This window comes from Rhododendron vialii, chromosome 2a (assembly GCF_030253575.1).
Source record: "Rhododendron vialii isolate Sample 1 chromosome 2a, ASM3025357v1".
Taxonomy (NCBI): Eukaryota; Viridiplantae; Streptophyta; class Magnoliopsida; order Ericales; family Ericaceae; genus Rhododendron; species Rhododendron vialii.
The window spans coordinates 42,041,819-42,061,800 of record NC_080558.1 but is presented as its reverse complement, the minus strand read 5'-3'; the positions used below and the strand labels follow the sequence as shown (position 1 = coordinate 42,061,800).

Genomic DNA, 19,982 nt, shown 5'->3' with positions numbered 1-19,982 from the left:
TCGAATAAAGAATCAGCCATACTTCAAATGCCCCCCAAGTCTAGGCGGGGATAAAGACGCAAAACGTGCTACGAATCAGCACTGCAGCTACCATAAAGATTGGGACCATATGAGTGTATGAAGCGAGCAACTAAAGTTAATTACCAATTCCTTAAGCAATCCAAGAGTTAATTACCAGTAAAATTACCAGTAAAATCAACAGCTACCATAAAGTTAAGCTCGAATCCATTAGAGATATAATCAAGAAAACTGTTCAGTTTCTTCTCAACAATTCTATCCACAAACAGTTGGCTCTTCAGAACCTATACACACAAAAGTACAAGGTGCATTAAGAAACGAGGGCTGTGTAACTGTAGTTGAAAACCTCGTCCAAGTATAAAGAAAATACCTTCTCATGACTTCGAAGACGAGAAGGTGGCGAGATGAGATTTGCACCAACTTTTTCGTTGTGAATTTTTTCAAGATCTGCGACTGACTTTTGCAGTTTACTATAAACAATAAAATGAAAATTTTAGTGCTATGACCCTGACAGAAAACGATAAAGAAGGAACTTTCTGAAAAGCAACAATTACTAGAAAATTAGAAAATTGACTCCTAATCCACTCGACAGTTACCCGATTAATACATGATTGCCATTGCCATTGAAATCAAAACACTCGATAACCAACGGATTTTCCTGCACCATATTAAAATTCTCTCAATCAACATGTGAAAAAAAAGAAAAGGATATCAGTTAAGGTAGAATATTGGTTAAAATTCTGGGTTCTAATCACAATGTTTCTCGTTTGTTGAAATGATATTTATGTGTCCTTTCATTTACAAGTCAAACATGACTATTACTGAGGGCCATCACATCAAAGAAAGCTCTTAGATTCCTTGTCCAATTACATAGGACTACAACAGACACCAAACCCAAACAAATTCAGCTCTGGCCTCTCAAAAGAAGAACGGTCTTGCTATCTCCGCCCACTAGGAGGAGGATAATATGCCAATAATTCCAAACAAGTTCGGATATCAACGCATATCTCACGGATATTAATACACTTTCACAAATATCAATATACATTTCTTGAATATCAATGCAAATTTAACCTATTATCCAACACCCTTTGGCAGGTTAGAATAATCCAAAGAAGAAAGTTTACCTTGCTTCCAAATTGCTGTGTAGTAAGAGATAGGGGCTTCCAAAGTGGATTCAAGTTGTTGTTCACAACTTCTGTTTTACAAATTGGTACAGAACCTCCATTCTCAACAATCCTAGAAATCCTTAGGAAAGGATCCTAAAGATGAGTAAATCAAAGAAAAGTAAGAAACCAAACAACTCTTTTAAGTAAAATAAAATCATGGCCAGATAGGCACAGGAGTACAGCTGCTTAATACACGTATGCTCATGGAAAATAGGTCCTTGTTTTCCAAGTGTGAACAACGAAATGTTATCTCAACAGCATTCCTTGAAGCAACAGTTTCCTCTGCCTGGACAGTAAGTGTCCCCAAGTTTTTCAGACCACTGCGGCCATGTTTGTTCTGAAGCTTTAGAGTCAATCTCCGACTTAGTTTAGTAACTATCTGCCATGGATTAAGCAAGGGAAATTTAGAAATATAATAGGATAAGGATCTGAATAGGATTCAAAGAAAATAACAGAATACAAGTAGAATCAGTTAGCCTCCAGTATACAAAGATTGTAAGGACTGATGAGAGAGAGAATCACAAGGAAAAGCCTCTTCGAAAATAATAAGAGCATTGGTACATATACCCGTGTCTATGGACACTATGTTTGATCACAAACCCTATACTCCTAGTTTATGCTGCACAATTTTGGAGGATATACAAGCCTTTCCAACTCATGGGAAGTAGAAACATCTCCCTCGGAAAGCAACTACTTCCAAATGCTTGGCATGTGACTCGGCGTGCCGCTCCAGCTTGAGTTTGTTTAGTCTATTAACTAAGGCTAATTCTAAAGTAAATGGACCCATATTTGATGAATGAAATTAGGGCACAAGCCGCACAATAATCTAGCGAGACACATGTATTAAGAGACCTTAGACAATGACCAATTCAGGGTCATGCTCTGTTGCGCTTTCATTGGCACTCCACAATAATTCAACAGATTCTGGAGAGAGGCACAAACATGTGAGGGTTTGCCTTACAAGAAGATTACATATCAAGTGACCAACGTTATGTTACTTCACAAAGAAGCCTCTTGTGGTCACTGAAAACTGAGGTACATTGGATACTTGGATACTTAAGCTGCAACACTTGTTTATCACTTTTAAACACTAGAGATATAAAATTTCTGAAGCAAAAAAACTTGAAGGCAAATAGTTAAGATATAATAATCAATAATGTGCATCTATAAGCATTTATCCGTGTTCCTTTTCTGCTATCAGGAATCCAAAGTAGTTTGTTTCAATTTCCATAAAGAAGAATCAATATTCTCAGGCATACAAATAAAAAAATTTAGTTATTATTGTGTGTTTCCATGTGATGTCTTGTTTTTCTGAAAACTTGTGTCAGGGGAGTCTGTGTTGTGTCATATCATGTATTGGGTCTCTCCATACTTCCAGAGAACATATGATTCTTTCAAACGTAAGTAACATAACCTTTGCCACTTCAGTGCGAACATCACACAAGCAACCAAACATGTCAAACACTTCCATTTTCATTTGTAAGAAGTGGATACAAGTTACTGCATTACATAACAATACCATAATCTGAAAAATAATGTCGGAGATAATAACATCAAAAAAGTTGGCACAAGGATCAAATAGAATAAACAGCTTGCATTGTGATTGTTCAAAGGCAATTACCTCAGAGAGAACACAACTGGCTTCACCAAGAAATTCTTGATCCTTCAACTTCAACATCTGCATGACACCGTATTTTTCATATTTAGCTTCTGCGACTTTTTGTTAAATGGCGATGCTGAAAAGCTACATAAACTTACAAGTAAATTATTGATGTAGGTACTTATTCCCGTAGTTACCCTTTTGTGAATGCTCAATGGTTACAAAAGGCAATGTAATTCAAATGTTGAAGCATTAGCAAATTGAGAACACATCTCAGCTACGATAGTGAAGCCAAGTGAATTTTCAAATGATAAGAAAAAATAACCTGCAAGCAAAGACCATAACATACCTTCGCAGGTAAATTGTGGTATTTTGTATCAACATCGTACACATGAAAGCTGCCAGAACAAATGAGCAGACATTTGGATAGATTAAGCTTAAGGAAAAAGTAATTAATAACAACGAAATGCAGTAAACATAAAACTTACACCAAGGGCTGCAGTATCTCGAACTGATAAGAAACATTAATTTTCTCAATCCATGCAGGATCCAACGAGTTCATTACCACTTCCGAGCGACCAAGCTCCTCAAGTGATCCATCCAAGTTCTTTATATAAACTACTGCCATAGGATCACTCTGTAATGAAAATGATATGCTTAGAGTTAAACGACCTTAGGCCATCCACGGTGGTATAACCAAAAGACAATTGTTGTTAAAGTTAACAATATTTGTGCAAAAAATGGCTCACAATGGTATAATCAAACTTAGCAACATCCTTAGAAATAATCAAATTTTGGGCTTTGGATAACCAAAACTAGCAACCTTTTTCAATAATCAAAATTTGTGAACCCCACACTACATAAGTTAACTAATTCCAAAATTTATATACACATGTATTTCAACTACTATTTTATTCTTCTCTTCTTCACTTGCTCTATATCTTCTTCACTTCAACCATAAACTGTTTCTCTTTCTTTTCCTCCAAAAGTGAAGCTCATATTTCTCGATCATCTATAATTTAACTCATCGTTGTTGGATTAAGGTATTTTACTCTTCTTTTACGTTTCTATTTTAGGCTGCATTCTTATGAATTTAACTTAAACTTAACTTAAATTTGAAAATTATCTTTATTTGAATTTTTTTCTCATTTTTTTAGTTTTGCACCAAACTTTTATAGGTTATTGATTCATCTCAACCAGAGGAATCGAGAAAAGTGTTTTTTTTTTTTTACTTTTACCTAAGTATTTTGATAAATAATCACTTTTTAGCAAAAAAAAATTGATTTTTTCGACTAAAAAGTGGTTATTCATTTTTTTGTTCCTCCCCCCATGGTTGAGTAAACAAAGAATCTTGCAAAAAAAAAAAAAAAAGAGAGAGAACCTTGCATTCTTTTCCAAATTTAAGAACACATCTGATTTTTTTTTTTTTTAAAGATTAAGAGTGTAGTTGATTTGTGATATAGGCTATAGGAATAGGAAGAAAAAAAAAATCGGTGTTATTTTGATAGATAACACTAGGAAGAACACCATATATTCGATATATTTTTGCCCAAAAAAAAAGGTAATGGAGGGAAGTGAATGGTGGGAAACAAAAGGGGAGAGAGAGATTGTGTGAAATTGTAGTGGACCCCTTATTTTGGTTATGGACTAGAAGTGACCATTGTGAACCTCAACATTGTTAAGCTTAGCAATCTCTTAAGTGAATAATCAAGAGCTGATGTGTCAACTTTTGATTATCTATTTTTGATTATACCACTGTGGATGGCCTTAGGACAAGGATCGACATAAAATACGTTCACAAAGCCTAAACAGCCATAATATCAAATGTTTCATGAGAACCCATAGAGGCTACTCACATGCAATGTGCACCCTACTTCCAATACAGGGGAAAACCTCTACCGACCGAATTGTTGTGACAAATCCGCAAGGGAAAGGGTAAAGGAGTTCAACTATTACGAGCTCTTGGTTAGCATTCTTTGTAGTAATATTCTTGAACCTTTCATATTAACTCCCAATACCAGTTTCTCTAAGGTCAGCATTACAGTGAAACCATAGTTCTGAATACCGTTTCGGACATGGTACCGGTTTTTCTACTGGTACGGTACGTACCGGTACCGGTCAGGTACCGGGTACCGTTTCGGATTTACCGCAACTACAATATATATAATAATTATATATAATTATAATTCAAAAAAATCCCCCATATCATACAATTCATCATAAAATATCTCTACTAGAGATTCTCTAGTCCCACATTGCTTAGTTACAAAACTCTTTTCCACTTTAAATGACTTTGCACACTAGTGAACTTGTGAATGAGAACCCAATAAGAGGTCTCGCGCGCTTAGGAAAATGTGCCGTGGCCGAAGGCAATTTGGAAAAACTGATTCGGAAACCAATTAACCGGGTGCACGTCACGGGTTATTTGTGCGCAGGGGGGGTGCAAATCCGGGATATAAGCCTCGCGCACGTACTATGGTTAAGCCCATGTTTTGCTAAAATTTTTAAAAACGTTTTTATATTTTTTTGGGCCTGAAAAGTTTTTTTTTTTTGTTTTTTTTGAACCAGAAAAAAACGTTAAAAAAAAAAAAAAAACTGCAAAATTTCGGCCCAAAAAAAAAGAGAAAAGTCCGGTACCGACCGGTATTGGGACCGGAACGAAATTGGGGGGTTAGGGTACCGGTTCTTCGTCAAAACGGTACGTACCGGCCGGTACGGAACGGTATCCATAACTATGAGTGAAACAAAAAATAAAACAGCAAAGCGGGTACGGCAGAGCTTGCTCTTAGCATCATAATAGGGATGAAGCATGTCAGCCACAAACATGATGACAGTCTCATAAGACATAAACAAAAGTGATGAATCCATAATAAGATGGCACTAGAACACAACTAAGAAGATAGTAAGCAAAAACATATAGAATAGGGACATTGCGCAAAAAAAATACAGCTCTTAGACTGTACAATTTTTCTGAATAAGAGAAGCGTACCTTAGAAACAATGTCACGGTCGCGTAATTTTGTAGCTGATAAAGATAACTGCAGTTAATTAAGACACTTATCACGTCATGCAATATAAATTGAGTAGACAGACTCTACAAAAGAAAGAAAGAGAAAAGTATGTGGGGTCACAGGTGTTTGATGTGAAATCCTAACTCTCAGAAAGGGCAGAAGAAGTTAAAAAGAGTACTACTCCCTCATCCCACAAAATGGTCCATTACGAAAATCCGTGCAATTTTCTGATGAAAAAAAACTTTCATGCATAATTTTTTAAATTTCTTTGCACCAAGAACTAATTGAGATCTCTTTTTTTGAACAGCGACAAATTTTATTAATCTCTGAACAAGGTACAAAGATTACCAGGACAAAGAGAACGACACGTATGCCGAGCCTGAGACCCAATCTTTTGATTGGCAAGATGCCAACCAAGGAACAACCCAATGGGACTAGCCCAAACACCTAAAGGGCCAAAAAGCCTAGATAAAATGGGTCAAACCCAAACAATTAATATACGAACACCTAAAAGGCCAAATACCCAGAAAATTGGAACATCCCAATGAATTAAGCCCAAATCAAACCATAGCAAAACCCTAATCAGGACAGCCGCCCCCATCTGAAACATCATCAACCTGGATCCGAAAAGCAGCCGCCGCTACGAGGACAGCCGTAAGTCGCTAGTCCCAAAAACACTCCAACAGCCGTTAGCCGCAAAACACCTCGCATCCCAAGCTCTTGTTGCTATCGCTTTGCTGCCTTCGTATCATCACCAACAGCTCCACTGCAACCACGTGTAACTTCTGCCCCCACCGCCACATCCCACTAATTGAGATCTCTTAAATGGTGTAAGAAAATTGAGAACTTACGCAAGGAAGCATTTTATTTTTTTATCCGAAAATTGCACGTTTTTTCGTAGTGGAGCATCTTTGTGGGATGGAGGGAGTACTATAATAGAAGCGTTGAAACCATAAAGTCAAATAACAGCTATTCGAATGTATGATGCTAATAGGACCTGGTGATAAAGTCCACAATAGGGCATCTCATGTTGGGGGCCAAAATTAATTTCAAAGGACCAAGATGTTAACTCATATTTTTCATACCACGCAGGCCAGAAATAAAAAGATCTCTACAATCATTGAGTCCCCCCTACTTTTGTGACAAGGACTGGCTTTGCCTAAATACAGAAATCTAACTCGCGAATAAGGACATAACAATGAGAATCTTGCAATGCTTTCATCAACAAAAAATGTCGTGAGGGATCAAATATCCATTTTCAGCACATTTCATCTGATTTATTTGGTGTACAACACTTTGTTCTTGACACTCACTTCTTTTTTTGAATGGCTTTTGCACAGTTCAAATACTTTTTTATTGATCGGCAAATATTTCATTCATCACAAAGATATAAAATGAAATCTGTACAATACAGTAGGAGTAGAAATGCATTGAGCAACTTCTTCTCGTGAGATCTAAACCAACTTCTTCGCCTCCTATTTTTTAAGAACACCTGTTACCAAGACGCAAACAAGACTCCCAAGGGCCAAGCCCAACCTACACCTAATGAACCCAAACACCAATGCACCCCAAACCTAAAAGCAATTTATCCAACTCCAAGTCTGTTGTTCATCCGTTTCCTCCAGCAGGTCAGAAATAAACGGTATTGGCCGTATTGTATGCAAAATAGCTTACAAATCCATTTTTCTTATAGTAAATTAATGTGCAAGAAAGACCCAGCTTTTCTTTTTCAATTAATCTATCAAAAAGCTCAACACAATGCCAAATATCAAGATACGAATAATACTAGCGGATTCCCGTGCCTAAAGGCACGTCGGAATGTATCATAGTCTCAATTTAAATAAATTGTTTGTACTACCCTATTGCTCTACGGAATAGTTGTAATCTCCAAAAAGCATCAATTATCATTTTGAGAAATTTTCTATTTGAACATACAAGGCAACATTATTTTACATAGATATATATTGCCTAAAAAGTGAGTATATATTCTCTGTATCTTTTAAAAAAGAAATGATCCGATGGTTATAAATTTAACGTAAAGTGATCTAACGGTTATAGAGGTTGCTCTCATTTATATGCCTAAATATTTTCAACAGAAACCGCTCAGTTTTATAATATAGATGTTATGGTTACTTCCTTCAATTGAATAAGTTTCGTATAAGCAAAGATGCTAGAGATTCATGTGAGTATGGGATCTGGAATTGAAATTAACAATGGCGAACAAAAGGAATTGAACAAAAGGAATTGAAGCGAATGTGTCAAGCATTACATTGTTTTTGAAAGACAACAAACGGGTGATTTACCGAAAACGTAAACCAGGGGACTAACAACCCCATTGGATTAAGTGATTTCATGAACAATGAAAGGTTATGGTTTCTCGCTAAATATGTCATCACCTTTTATGAGAAAAGTTGCGAAACAGAATAGATATCATTTCTCACTTATTTTTTTATCCAAAAAGATTCTTCTTCCTATTCTTTTCTTTTCTCACTAAACCCCCAAGGGCTGTAAAAAGTTGATGAAAAGGCACTATGAAATTTCATATTTTCATTTAGCGACTATATCATCACACACAATTTTAGGGGGAGAAGACGAAGAGTGAGGTCTCATTCTGCTTTCTCCCAAAACCTTCTTTTTGAAAAAAAAGATAATTTTAAACTCAAATATAATGAAAATGAAAAATGATTTTTTATTTTTTTTTTGCACCGATTAAAAGATCTCAATGAAATCTATCAAATAAGATCCATATTGATAGGAAAATTATTTACGTAAATACATGATTTTTGACTTTAAAATTACCTTCTATTTCTTAAAGTTCCTTTTTTCAAAATTGGAACAGCCTCTGATCCTCTATACCTGTATACCTGTATCTCTGTACCGAAATGTATTGCCGGGCCATTGGATCACATAATTTTTGGGGAGAAAAATAAAAAAATTCTCAGACAATCTAAAGACTCAAAATACATGGGTACAGAGGATCCACCGTGGGAGAAGACAAAATTGGGTTTGGGGTGTGGTGGTAATTGCATACAGAGATGTATCTACTGTGTGTCAATGTCTGCCAAAAGGACAATCGCAATTAGGGTTTGTGTGGTGGTAATTGCATACAGCGATGTATGTACGCAGTATACATATTCATCTACTGTGCCAAAAGGACAATCGCAACCAGGGTTTGTGTGGTGGTAATTGCATTTGTATACAGTATGCATATTCTTCTACAAGATTATACCTCCATTGGAGTGCAGAGAGTGTGAAGACCTTTGGTCTTAAAGAAAAAGTCTACAGCGTCGTTGTTCCCACCACCACCAATATTCCCTGTCGCTTGCTGGGCCCCTCCCACCGCCTGCTGCCCTCCCCTCACATCCGAACAACATCCCCCCATCTCTCTCTCTCTCTCCCTCTAAATGCTTTTCTCTCTGTAACCTCCTGATATTCCTTTGCACAATATCGAAAAACAAACGTATATAATTTCTCTCTCTCTCTCACTATAATCCGGCAGTTTTCTAACTCCTCTCCGGCGGTTTTTGGGCCCTTCACGTGCCGAAATGAACCATGTTGATGCACGCCTTGCCTTCCCCGCTCACTCAGACAGCGTAGTTTCCGGGTCAATCTCTGGCAAACGTATCAATAGGGTTCGTCATGGGTCAGTTGAGAAAATCAATGGAAATAGAATTCGAAGAACAATTTTGGAAATTAGGTCAAACCTCGTCTCAATTTTTGACCTCTGCCCTGTTTATTTTCCCCCATTTTTTGGGGAAAACTAGTAAGGGAGTACGATTTAATTTCTTAATCTTTCTTTTTTCTATATTGGGAGAAAACGACATTCAACCCACCAGTAGTAGGGCTCTAAACGAATCGAATCGAGCCGAACCCTGTTAAGTTCGACTCGGGTTCGTCAAGATATGAGTTCGGCTTGGGTTCGGCTCGAGTTCGATTCGAGCCTGAATAACTTGGTTCGAGTTCGGCTCGTTAAAATTTTTCAAGGCTCGGGTTCGGCTCGGTTGGGTTCGTTAAGATATTAGTCTGGCTCAAGTTTAGCTCGGATTCGGCTCAGGTTCGATTCGAACTTGAATATCTTGGCTCGAGTTTGGCTCGTTAAACTCAAATGAATCGAGCCGAGCCGAATCTAAGCTCGAATTGGGCTCATCAAGACTCGGGTTTGATTTGGCTCAGCTCATTAAACTCAAGCGAACCCAAACTCTCTCATTGATCGTACAGAATTTGGGAGAAAAATAAGTATTGAATTATATATACAACCTTAAAATTTTTTACATTTACAAATAGACCCCTATTGAATTATTAATTAAATTTAAGTATAGGTTTGCGAACCTAACCGAGCCGAATACCGTTAGGCTCAGGTTCGGCTCATTTACGGAACGAGCCTAGAATTGATGTTCAAGTTCAGTTCGTTTAGCAGACGAATCGAACTCGAACGAGCTCTTACCGAACCGAGCCTCGAACAGTTCGCGAATGGCTCAGTTCATTTACAACCCTAACTAGTAGTAGTATTTATTAGAGCATCCGGAAACGTTATCCGCACATCCAAATTGTTGCTCAAACGAGAAAAACTTTGATCTTCTCCTGTCCTTTAATTTTAAATGCACTCAGGCCCCGTTCCGGAACGCGAAATAAGTACTTATTATTTAAGAAGGCAATTTCAAGCTCAAAAATGATGGACTTATTGAAATATAAAAATATGCAATATGGATCTTGTTTGAAAGATCTCAAATGAGATCTTTAATACGATGTAAAAAAAATTAAAAAGTTATTTTTCATTTATATTATTTTTTAGTTTGAAAATGTGAAATAAATACTTATTTTGTAAGAAGGTATTCTGGAACGGGCTCTCAAACCGTCTAGTTTTGATCCGTGTGAGCTCTACTCAAGCCTGCCTTAATGATACAAACTCTTGAATTTTTTAGAAACATGCGGAGAACATAACGAAAATGGTTTCCAATCATTAAACCCATTTATCTGAACACAAATTCATCTTGAAATCATCTCGAATGGTTCCCGATCAACCTTCTTCTTTTTTTTTGCGTGATATGAGTTCTCAACGTGTTTAATAAGTGAATGATTTGGATCATTAACGCAAGCTCGAAAAAGACCCAAAATCGACCGAAATTGGCCCTTCCAGATCCGATAGTTATATACTGTAATGGTAGACATACGTCCTCAAACTAAGATTGTATGTAGGTACCTAACGAGTATAGAATGAATTTGATTCTTTTTGTTCTAGAACAAAATTAATTTATTATTATCAACAAAATAAAAGAAATGTTAATATTAACCCTTGGCCCAAGATAATCCATTGAACAAGGAAAATCCATAGAATTCGTAGTATAGTCTTTTTCAATACAATAAAGTTACGTGGTGTTTATTTTTCTTTAATATTAAGGGTATTTTCATGGGTTTGTCTTGGTATTGTGTTCATACCATTATATTGAATGATTCCGCTCAGTTGCTTTCTGTCCATATAATTAACTTTGATTGCAAGTTGGGCCAGTTTAATGGCTTTGTATGAAATAGCGATTTTTTATCCTTCTGACATTGTTCTTGATCCAATGTGGTGATAGGCAAGTATGTTCATTATACATTTCCTGAAACGTTTAGGAATAACCAATTCATAGGATGGCTGAGTAGCACAGGGGGATTTTCACGAATCTTGAAATTTGGAGTTATAAAGGAATGGCCGGGGCACATATTGTCTTCTCTAGCTTGTGCTTCTTGGCAGCTAGCTGGCATTGAGTGTATCAAGATCTATAAATATTTTGTGATAAACTTACACAAAGACGAAACCAAGGCTGGCTAACAGGGGCCACGGCAACCCCCAATTTGAAAAAGTCTATAATCTACAGTATTATCTAAGATTTTTATTTTACATAAAAGACTTAATATATTGGAGTGGTGCTATTTGCACCCACAGGTTTTCTACCGACGGCAGCACGCGGCCGTCTCCGGCCACCAGACGGTCGATCCGAGCCGTCCAAAAAAAATTTTAAAAAAAACTGAGGGGCCTTTCGCGGGAATCAATGGCATCCGACGTGTGTAGGGTGCTTGATCTAAAAACTCTATTTTTCGTGTATATATGTATAGGGTGTTTAGATCAAGCACCCTACACACATCGGATGCCGTTGATTCCCGCGCCAGGCCCCTCGGTTTTTTTTTTTTAAATTTTTGGAAGGCTTGGATCGACCATCCGGTGGCCTGAGATAGCTGCGCGCGGCCGTCAGTACGATTTCCCTACATTTTGGTCGGTACATATAGGATTTTCGTAATATATTAGCCCTGCAATTTGTCATATATTACAAAAGAACTTAAAAAGGAGTAACAAACTAGGATTACTTTTTCACACGTTTCTTTCGTCTTTTTGGACAACAGGCCCACCACTCCTTTGTCTCATACCAGAAAAAGAAAAACTCACCAATCACCTCAAGTTCTCTCTCAATCCGGTATTAATTTACATTGAACTTTTTTTATACTTCTAAACCTTAAAATTGAGTGCAAGTGGAAGGTTCCGACTCTCCTCCTCCCCGCCAAATGGGCAAGTGGAAATCTTGGTAATCCAAGGTTCTCTTCCTTGAGCGTTTAATTTGTTGTAAGCGTTTTTTTTCTTACTGTCATTGAATATTGCTGTGGTTGGCTGCTATGGTGGTTGTTGTTAGTTGGACATGTGGGTTGTGAATCAGATGGCGACAGTTAAGGGTAGAGACGTGAGTTGAAAGAAACAATTGGCGTAGAAGGTATACTTTGTTGTGCTTGTGTTTACACCCGTTTTTTGCACCAAACCTTGGGCTAGCGCTGAAGGGTCATTTAATTAACATTTAATTAAATTTGGCCAGTTTTTATGAGTTGCTCGGGCTAAAAAATTAATGGGTCATATTAATTTTGTGATTTGGAGCAAGACCCAATTAATTGAAGCCCAAGTGAAGCGAGATACACCGAATAATTTTTCTTTGAAGTATTATTCGAAGCACTGAAAATGAGTTTTGGCATGTGCTTGCTGGAAAAGTGGAATGGCCCACGATGTAGAAAACAGTTGGTTTTTTACTTGGAAGTTAAAAGTCATTATGGACACTTGGCATCCAAAGAGCTATGGAGGGAAGTTAATTTTCAAGACAAGAGACACTTGTCAACATACAAGAAGCCCACTTCCCCATGATTTCAATTTACACAAGCACTCTGGCCACTCTCTCTCATCTCTACACCGCCCATTAGCCCACGATGTGCAATTGCATGGGACACTTGGCATCACCAGGAGAAGCTGGAATTCCTCATGCATGCAAAGCCATGGCCTATAAATAGAAGAACTCAAGATGAAAAAATGGTTTACACACCAATCAAGTCCAGCGCTTAAAAAACCAAAGTCTTCCTAGCGAAGCAATTATCTCATCTCTCTCTCTTTTCTATCTCTCTTGTACCCCCAACTTTATTATTACGATATAGTAAAGTTATTCTGTCTCTCTTGTATCTCCAACTTTATTATTACGGCATAATAAAGTTATTCTATGTTTGTTAATTCTTTTTCTCACACGGATGGGAAATTATTAAGTTATTGCTCATAGAGGCAAAACCACGAATCTCATTGTGGCCTCACCCTTTGGGTCACACGCAGTCGCACTACATACGAAGTCAGATCGAGGAGCTCATGCCTTCTGTACGTTGGACACTGACAACTCCTGGCACGCCCGCGCTCACACCGCACACATCATTGGATTTTCCGCTCACGCCTACCCGGCGGAAAAGTGGGAAACCATCTTTTGGCACGCCCGGTGGGACACCAATCATTTCAAAGGGTATCACGCCGATTCATTGACATGTAATTCAATATGTTGAATTGGATGTTGAAAATCGGCGTCTTAATGAAGAGATTCATTGGTGCGATGATAAGGTCGACGAGCTTGAAGATGAAATCTACCGTCTCGATATGGAGAGGCTCCGACACCATCATACAGAGGATGGGTATATCGACACACTAAACTCCTACAAGGATGCAATTCAAGGGCTTGAAAATGAAGTTAATAGGCTTGGAGATGAGGATCGCCAATTACGTCATGAGGTAAACCGTTTTGTTAATGCCAAGTTACAAGGCTATTCACATACTATGTCTTCAGACCTGCCCGAACAGCATAAATTCCAAAATGGTGGGCTTAATGATCCTTCTACTCAGACTTTTGGGGGTCAAGTTGAAGAAAATATAAGCACTCAGTCCTGTACCGTTGCATCCAATGAAGAACTCTCACAGGAGTTCATAGATCCCTTGCATGCATCTTTGCGTGAGATTGAAGAATGGGTAATCAACTCCAAAAACACCATCGAATACATGAAGTCAACTCCTACTCCACCACTGTTGTCACAGTTTGGCAATTTAGGCTTAACTTCAGGCCTAAATGTGTCTAAACAAGTTCCTGGCAAACACATCAGACCTCCAGGCTTCTCTAAGCCCTTAGCTTCTAAAAACCCTACACTCGAGGGGCAAGGAGGTCAAGGACTTGAACTCGGGGGGCAAAGTTCTCAGTTCAGTCCTTTGAGGATTCCGAACAGCAGGAATGTCTGGATGATAAACATCAAAATGATCAAGGCAACAGTCTCAGATCTGAGCGCAACAACTAACATTCAGGAGTGTTCCAAAAACTTTTGGATGGTAAGCTCTTTCCATGCCTAGAGGAGCAAAGAGATAGATCTGCTTCAATGCAAGGGGAACATGATCTCAGACCTGGGAGGAGCCAGCACGTGAAAAGTTCTATTATGAGACAAGATCAACCCATTCACTTCTCTTAAGAACTTTATCAAGTGTCTGAAGAGTTACCACGTCCAGATTCAGCCCTGAGCAGTGAGCAGATAACATATACAAATCAAGAACGATCCAGACCTGCCATCAGCCTTATGGGCAGGACTGAATTGCAAGTTGCACCCATTCCAGAACAGCAAGAATTGAATGAAGAGGAGGAAAGTGGCGACATTCCAGGGCTTGATCACAATTCATTTGTACTTGGAGATTCCCCTCCTCCCCTGGTGCATGAAGGCCTTTTTGGCATTGTCCAAACTACCAAAAGGTATTATAAGTGTAGGCCAATTTTAGGCCTTAAAAGTGCAGAATTGCGCCCACGTTGGATTTGTGGGGCACATAAAAAACGAGTGTTGTTCACTTGGCTTACACAAAAACGCCAAAGTGGTGTCAAGAAGGGCTAAGAACAAAGAAGAGTCCTTCATGGGCCGAACTAACACCTTTTAAATGTTCGGCCATGGCCTATCAATCCTTGAAAAGGCCCTATCAGAGTTTTACTAGGCCTTTTCCACAAAAGTGGAGGCCTTTTTATTTCATTAAGCATGCCTGAAAGTTCAAAGCAGAGGTTTAGACCTTAAATATATTTTCAATCCTTCCCAGGCCTTTTCATCATTCTATGGTTTCTCTACAACCAGGCCTGGACGCAAGACTCTATTAGTGTAAACAGGCTTTTGCTATAGGTTCGAAGGCTCTTTGAGCCCTTTGTCTAGGCCTGAACCACTATTATACGCATTTTATGCAAGAGTTCAAGCCTTTCAACATACTTCGAGTTCTTTTTAGGCCTTCATGGGTTTATGGTTTCTCTACAACAAGGCCTAGACACAAGTCCTATCTACAGGTACGAAGGCTCTTTGAGCTCTTTGCCTATCTACTGGTATGAAGGCCCTTTGAGCTCTTTGTCTAGGCCCGAGCCAATATTATAAGCAATTCAAACAGAAGTTTAGACCTTTCCCGTAGGACTTAATCACTATTATGAGCGCTCAAAGTGGAGGTTCAGTCCTTCCAATATGAGGTTCAGTCCTTCCAATATGAGGTTCAGTCCCTCCAATATGAGGTTTAGTCCTTGCCAGGCCTTTTTTATGGTTCGATCGTTTTTCTACGATTAGACCTGAACACAGGCCTTTGTTGGTGGAAATAGGCCTAATAATAGGTGCAAGCATCATCAAATCACTTTAAGAAGCTCTAAAGGATGCAGAATGAGGCATTTATCTCTAAGAGAGGCCTTTGAAAGGCTTGTCCAAAGATTTCTGGTAGACTCCTTCCAAGGTTTGAATTCAGAGAAATTTTATCAAAGACCTGAGGAGTATGGAAACTGCCTAATGCCTACTAAGTCCATAGGCAAGGCAAACAAAAGAAGGTATGCTACAACAGAGGACTGTTTGGATGCCAAAAACAGTTTTCTTTTTAATACATGCCTTGATCCTAAAAGTAAAGAATCAAAGCATGGAGGGCATTGTTTACACCCGTTTTTGGCACCAAACCTTGGGCTAGCGCTGAAGGGCCATTTAATTAAATTAGGCTAGTTTTTATGAGTTGCTCGGGCTAAAAAATTAAGGGGTCATATTAATTTTGTGATTTGGAGCAAGACCCAATTAATTGAAACCCAAGTGAAGCGAGATACACCGAATAATTTTTCTTTGAAGTATTATTCGGAGCACTGAATATGAGTTTTGGCATGTGCTTGCTGGAAAAGTGGAATGACCCATGATGTAAAAAACAGTTGGTTTTTTACTTGGAAGTTAAAAGTCATTATGGACACTTGGCATCCAAAGAGCTATGGAGGGAAGTTAATTTTCAAGACAAGGGACGCTTGTCAACATACAAGAAGCCCACTTCCCCAATGATTTCAATTTACGCAAACACTCTTCCACAATTTGGGCCACTCTCTCTCATCTCTACACCGCCCATTAGCCCACGATGTGCAGTTGCATGGGACACTTGGCATCACCAGGAGAAGCTGGAATTCCTCTTGCATGCAAAGCCGTGGCCTATAAATAGAAGAACTCAAGATGAAAAAAGGGTTCACACACCAATCAAGCCCAGCGCTTAAAAAACCAAAGTCTTCCTTGCGAAGCAATTATCTCATCTCTCTCTCTTTTCTATCTCTCTTGTACTCCCAACTTTATTATTACGATATAGTAAAGTTATTCCGTCTCTCTTGTATCCCCAACTTTATTATTACTGCATAATAAAGTTATTCTACGTTTGTTAATTCTTATTCTTGTATCCCCAACTTTATTATTATGACATAATAAAGTTATTCTACGTTTGTTAATTCTTATTCTTGTATCCCCAACTTTATTATTACGGCATAATAAAGTTATTCTACGTTTGTTAATTCTTTTTCTCACATGGTTGGAAAATTATTAAGTCCTCGCTTGTAGAGGCAAAACCACGAACCTCATTATGGCCTCACCCTTTGGGTCACACGCAGTCGCATTACATACGAAGTCAGATCGAGGCGCTCACGCTTTCTGTACGTTGGACGCCAACAAGTCCTGGCACGCCCGCGCTCACACCGCACACGCCATCGGATTTTTCGCTCACGCCTACCCGGCGGAAAAGTGGGAAACAGCTTGTCATCGAGGGTGCAAGTTTTTTATTCTTTCTAAGGGGGAAAGGATCCAATCATCTCACTTGCACCCTCCATAACAAGCACAAGAAAGTATACACAAACGAGAAAAACTTGATCTTCTCATGTCCTTTAATTTTAAATGCACTTGACCATATAGTTTTGATCCATATGGGCTCTACTCGAGCCTGCATTAATGATACAAACTCTTCACTTTCTAGAAACACGCTGAGAACATAACTAAAATGGTTTCCGATCAACAAGCCCATTAAACCCGTTTATCTGAAAACAAATTCCTCTCGAAATCATCTCAAATGGTTCCCGATCAACTTTTTTTTTTTTTTTTGCGTGATATGAGTTCTCGACATGTTCAATAAGTGAATGATTTGGATCATTAACGCAGGCACAAAAAAGACCCAAAACCGGCCGAAATTGGCCCTTCCAATCCTAGAGGATCCATGTCCGATAGTTATATACTGTAATGGTAGACATACGTCCTCAAACTGAGATTGTATATAGGTACTCATCGAGTATAGAATAAATTTGATTCTTTTTGTTCTAGAGCAGAATCAACCCTTGGCCCAAGATAATCGATTGAACAAGGGAAATTCATAACATTCGTAGTACAATCTTTTTTAATACAACTAGCGTTGTGTTTGTTCGATGCACGAACCAAATTGTGCAGACTCGACACTTTGTAGTGAGAACCACACAAACGTATGGTGGAAAGATAAGTTGGGCCACCACATAAAAATGTCACTGGAGCATTGGATTATTTACTCTCAACTCTCCTGGAATCTTTACCCCTCCCCATCTCTCTCTCTCTCTTTCTCTCTCTCTCTCTCTCTCTCTCTCTCTCTGTGTGTGTCAATTTAAACAAATTAAAAAGAAAATCTAAAATCTAAAAAATTAGGGATGAAGGTTTGAATTGAAGGATTGATAAGCCTAAACACATTCCTACAGGATATTGATAGAAGATAGATAGATAAAATTACGTGGTGTCTATATTTCTTTGATATTAAAGGTATTTTCATGGGTTTGCCTTGGTATCGCATTCATACCGTTGTATTGAATGATTCCGCTCGGTTGCTTCTTGTCCATATAATGCATACAACTTTGATTGCAAGTCAGGACAGTTCAGTGGCTTTGTATGAACAAGCGTTGTACCCGTTCGATGCACGGGACAAACAAAAAAAATTTTGTGGGCTCGATATTTTGTAGTGAGAATTATACAAATGTTTGATGGAAAGATAAGTTAGGCCACCACGTGGCAATGCCCATGGGGGCATTGAATAATTTTTCCCCAACTAACTCTCTCTCTCTCTCTCTCTCTCTCTCTCTCTCTCTCAATTTCAAAAAATGAAAAATCTCATGGTCATTGAATAATTTTTCCCCAATTAATTCTCTCTCTCTCTCTCTCTCTCTCTCTCTCTCTCTCTCTCAATTTCAAAAAATGAAAAATCTAAAAAATTAGGAATGGGTACTTGAAGACTTGAGACCACACAACACATTTGTTTAGTATATTGATTGATTGATTGATTAACGGTTTTTGATCCTTCAAAAAAGGAAAAATCTGAAAAATTAGGATTGGATGCTTGAAGGCTTGAGACCACACAACACATTTGCTTTAGTATATTGATTGATTAGTGGTTCTTTATCCTTCTGACCCAATTCTGTCTCATACCACAAAAAGAAAAACGCATCAATCACCTTAAGTTTTCTCTCCACAGGGCATTAATTTAAATTGAACTTTTTTTATACTTCTAAACATTAAAATTTTAAATTTTTTGTTATTGCCTTATGGCTCCTGCGTATATGAAACCTTGGTTCTATTCTTGAACATACAGGAAAACCTTCTTTGGATTTGCCCAAGTTATTTGGAATTCATTTATTTCTCTCAAGGGTGGCTTGCTTTGATTTTGGGGCATTTCATGTAACAGGCTTACATGGTCTTGGAATATGGACGTCCGATAAACTTTAAACTAAATTAATTATTCTAAACGATGGTGCGGTTGGTATGATTGATGTTTAACAATTTTTTAGTATTTCTCAAATTTTTTACGACTAATCATTCGTATTCACAGAGGAAAAAGGAAAAGTACTAAAAAGTGGATCAAAGTTAAAGATAAATAAGATATGTCGAACAAAGAGAGCAAAACTGTCATTTTTTAACTTCTTCATTTCCATTTTTTTCTTTTTGCCATAGTTTTTAGTTTATGTGTTCTTTGTTCTGAAAGATGATGATGAACTGAAGTCTCATTGTTAACAAACCACCACAACATCAGTCTATATCGAATTCAACCACAGGGGGTGAACTTAATTATGCCTGCCCCACCTTAAGAGCATGTACACAAGAGTATGTAAATGTATGTATTTAGGTATTTACTGAGGCAAACCCAAAAAGATGCATTGCACCAGTCTCAGTGAAGCTTAGGTATTTTACCTTCGGCTACCATACCTTTGGCCACCAAACCTCGCTTAATTTCCCGAGGCACTGTTCATCAACAATTGCTTCCTTTATTATTATCCCACAATTGACTTTTTCTCTGTTCTCTTCTATCCAATATTGTAGCTAAAACCCAGCATATCTCTCTCTCTCTCTCTCTCTCTCTCTCTCTCTCTCACAGTGTGGAGGCAGTAGAAGACGACAATCTACGAGGACGAAGAGTTAGACGAGGATCTGGAGTAGCTGAAAGAGTGTTCTCTTGAGCTGAAAGGCTGTTTGGATCTGGAGAAGCTGAAACTTAAAGGGTGTTCCATAAACTAGAGGTTTCTTGACGAGTAACAGAAGTCGCCAAAGTTGGCGGAGTTCGACGCGTGCTCGT

General features: G+C 38.2%; 2 protein-coding genes across 2 annotated transcripts; one reads left to right on the top strand and one right to left on the bottom strand.

Moving 5' to 3' along the window:
* Positions 1-167: 167 nt before the first annotated feature.
* LOC131317551 (protein BONZAI 3-like) lies at positions 168-9,635 on the bottom strand. The gene is made up of 11 exons (XM_058347092.1): positions 9,502-9,635; positions 9,027-9,409; positions 5,777-5,824; positions 3,276-3,424; positions 3,137-3,185; positions 2,809-2,865; positions 1,387-1,566; positions 1,146-1,280; positions 615-676; positions 389-488; positions 168-302 (listed from the first exon to the last, which is right to left on the bottom strand). Exons 2-11 carry the CDS (start codon positions 9,177-9,179, stop codon positions 168-170), a joined length of 1,068 nt encoding a protein of 355 aa, XP_058203075.1. The 5' UTR covers positions 9,180-9,409; positions 9,502-9,635.
* A 1,569-nt stretch (positions 9,636-11,204) lies between these two features.
* Positions 11,205-19,138, top strand: LOC131317550 (photosystem II CP47 reaction center protein-like). Its single transcript, XM_058347091.1, is given in 4 exon segments — positions 11,205-11,281; positions 11,283-11,432; positions 11,434-11,574; positions 18,994-19,138. Coding segments are annotated over 4 exon segments (513 nt in total).
* The last annotated feature ends 844 nt before the right edge of the window (positions 19,139-19,982 follow it).

Excerpts from the sequence above, each read along its gene's own strand:
- LOC131317551 (XM_058347092.1), bottom strand. The coding sequence starts at position 9,179 with ATGGGGGGATGTTGTTCGGATGTGAGGGGAGGGCAGCAGGCGGTGGGA. Across the intron at positions 2,866-3,136 it reads ACCACAATTTACCTGCGAAG|ATGTTGAAGTTGAAGGATCA; the intron begins GTATGTTATGGT and ends GGTGTCATGCAG. Across the intron at positions 303-388 it reads GTCTTCGAAGTCATGAGAAG|GTTCTGAAGAGCCAACTGTT; the intron begins GTATTTTCTTTA and ends TTGTGTGTATAG.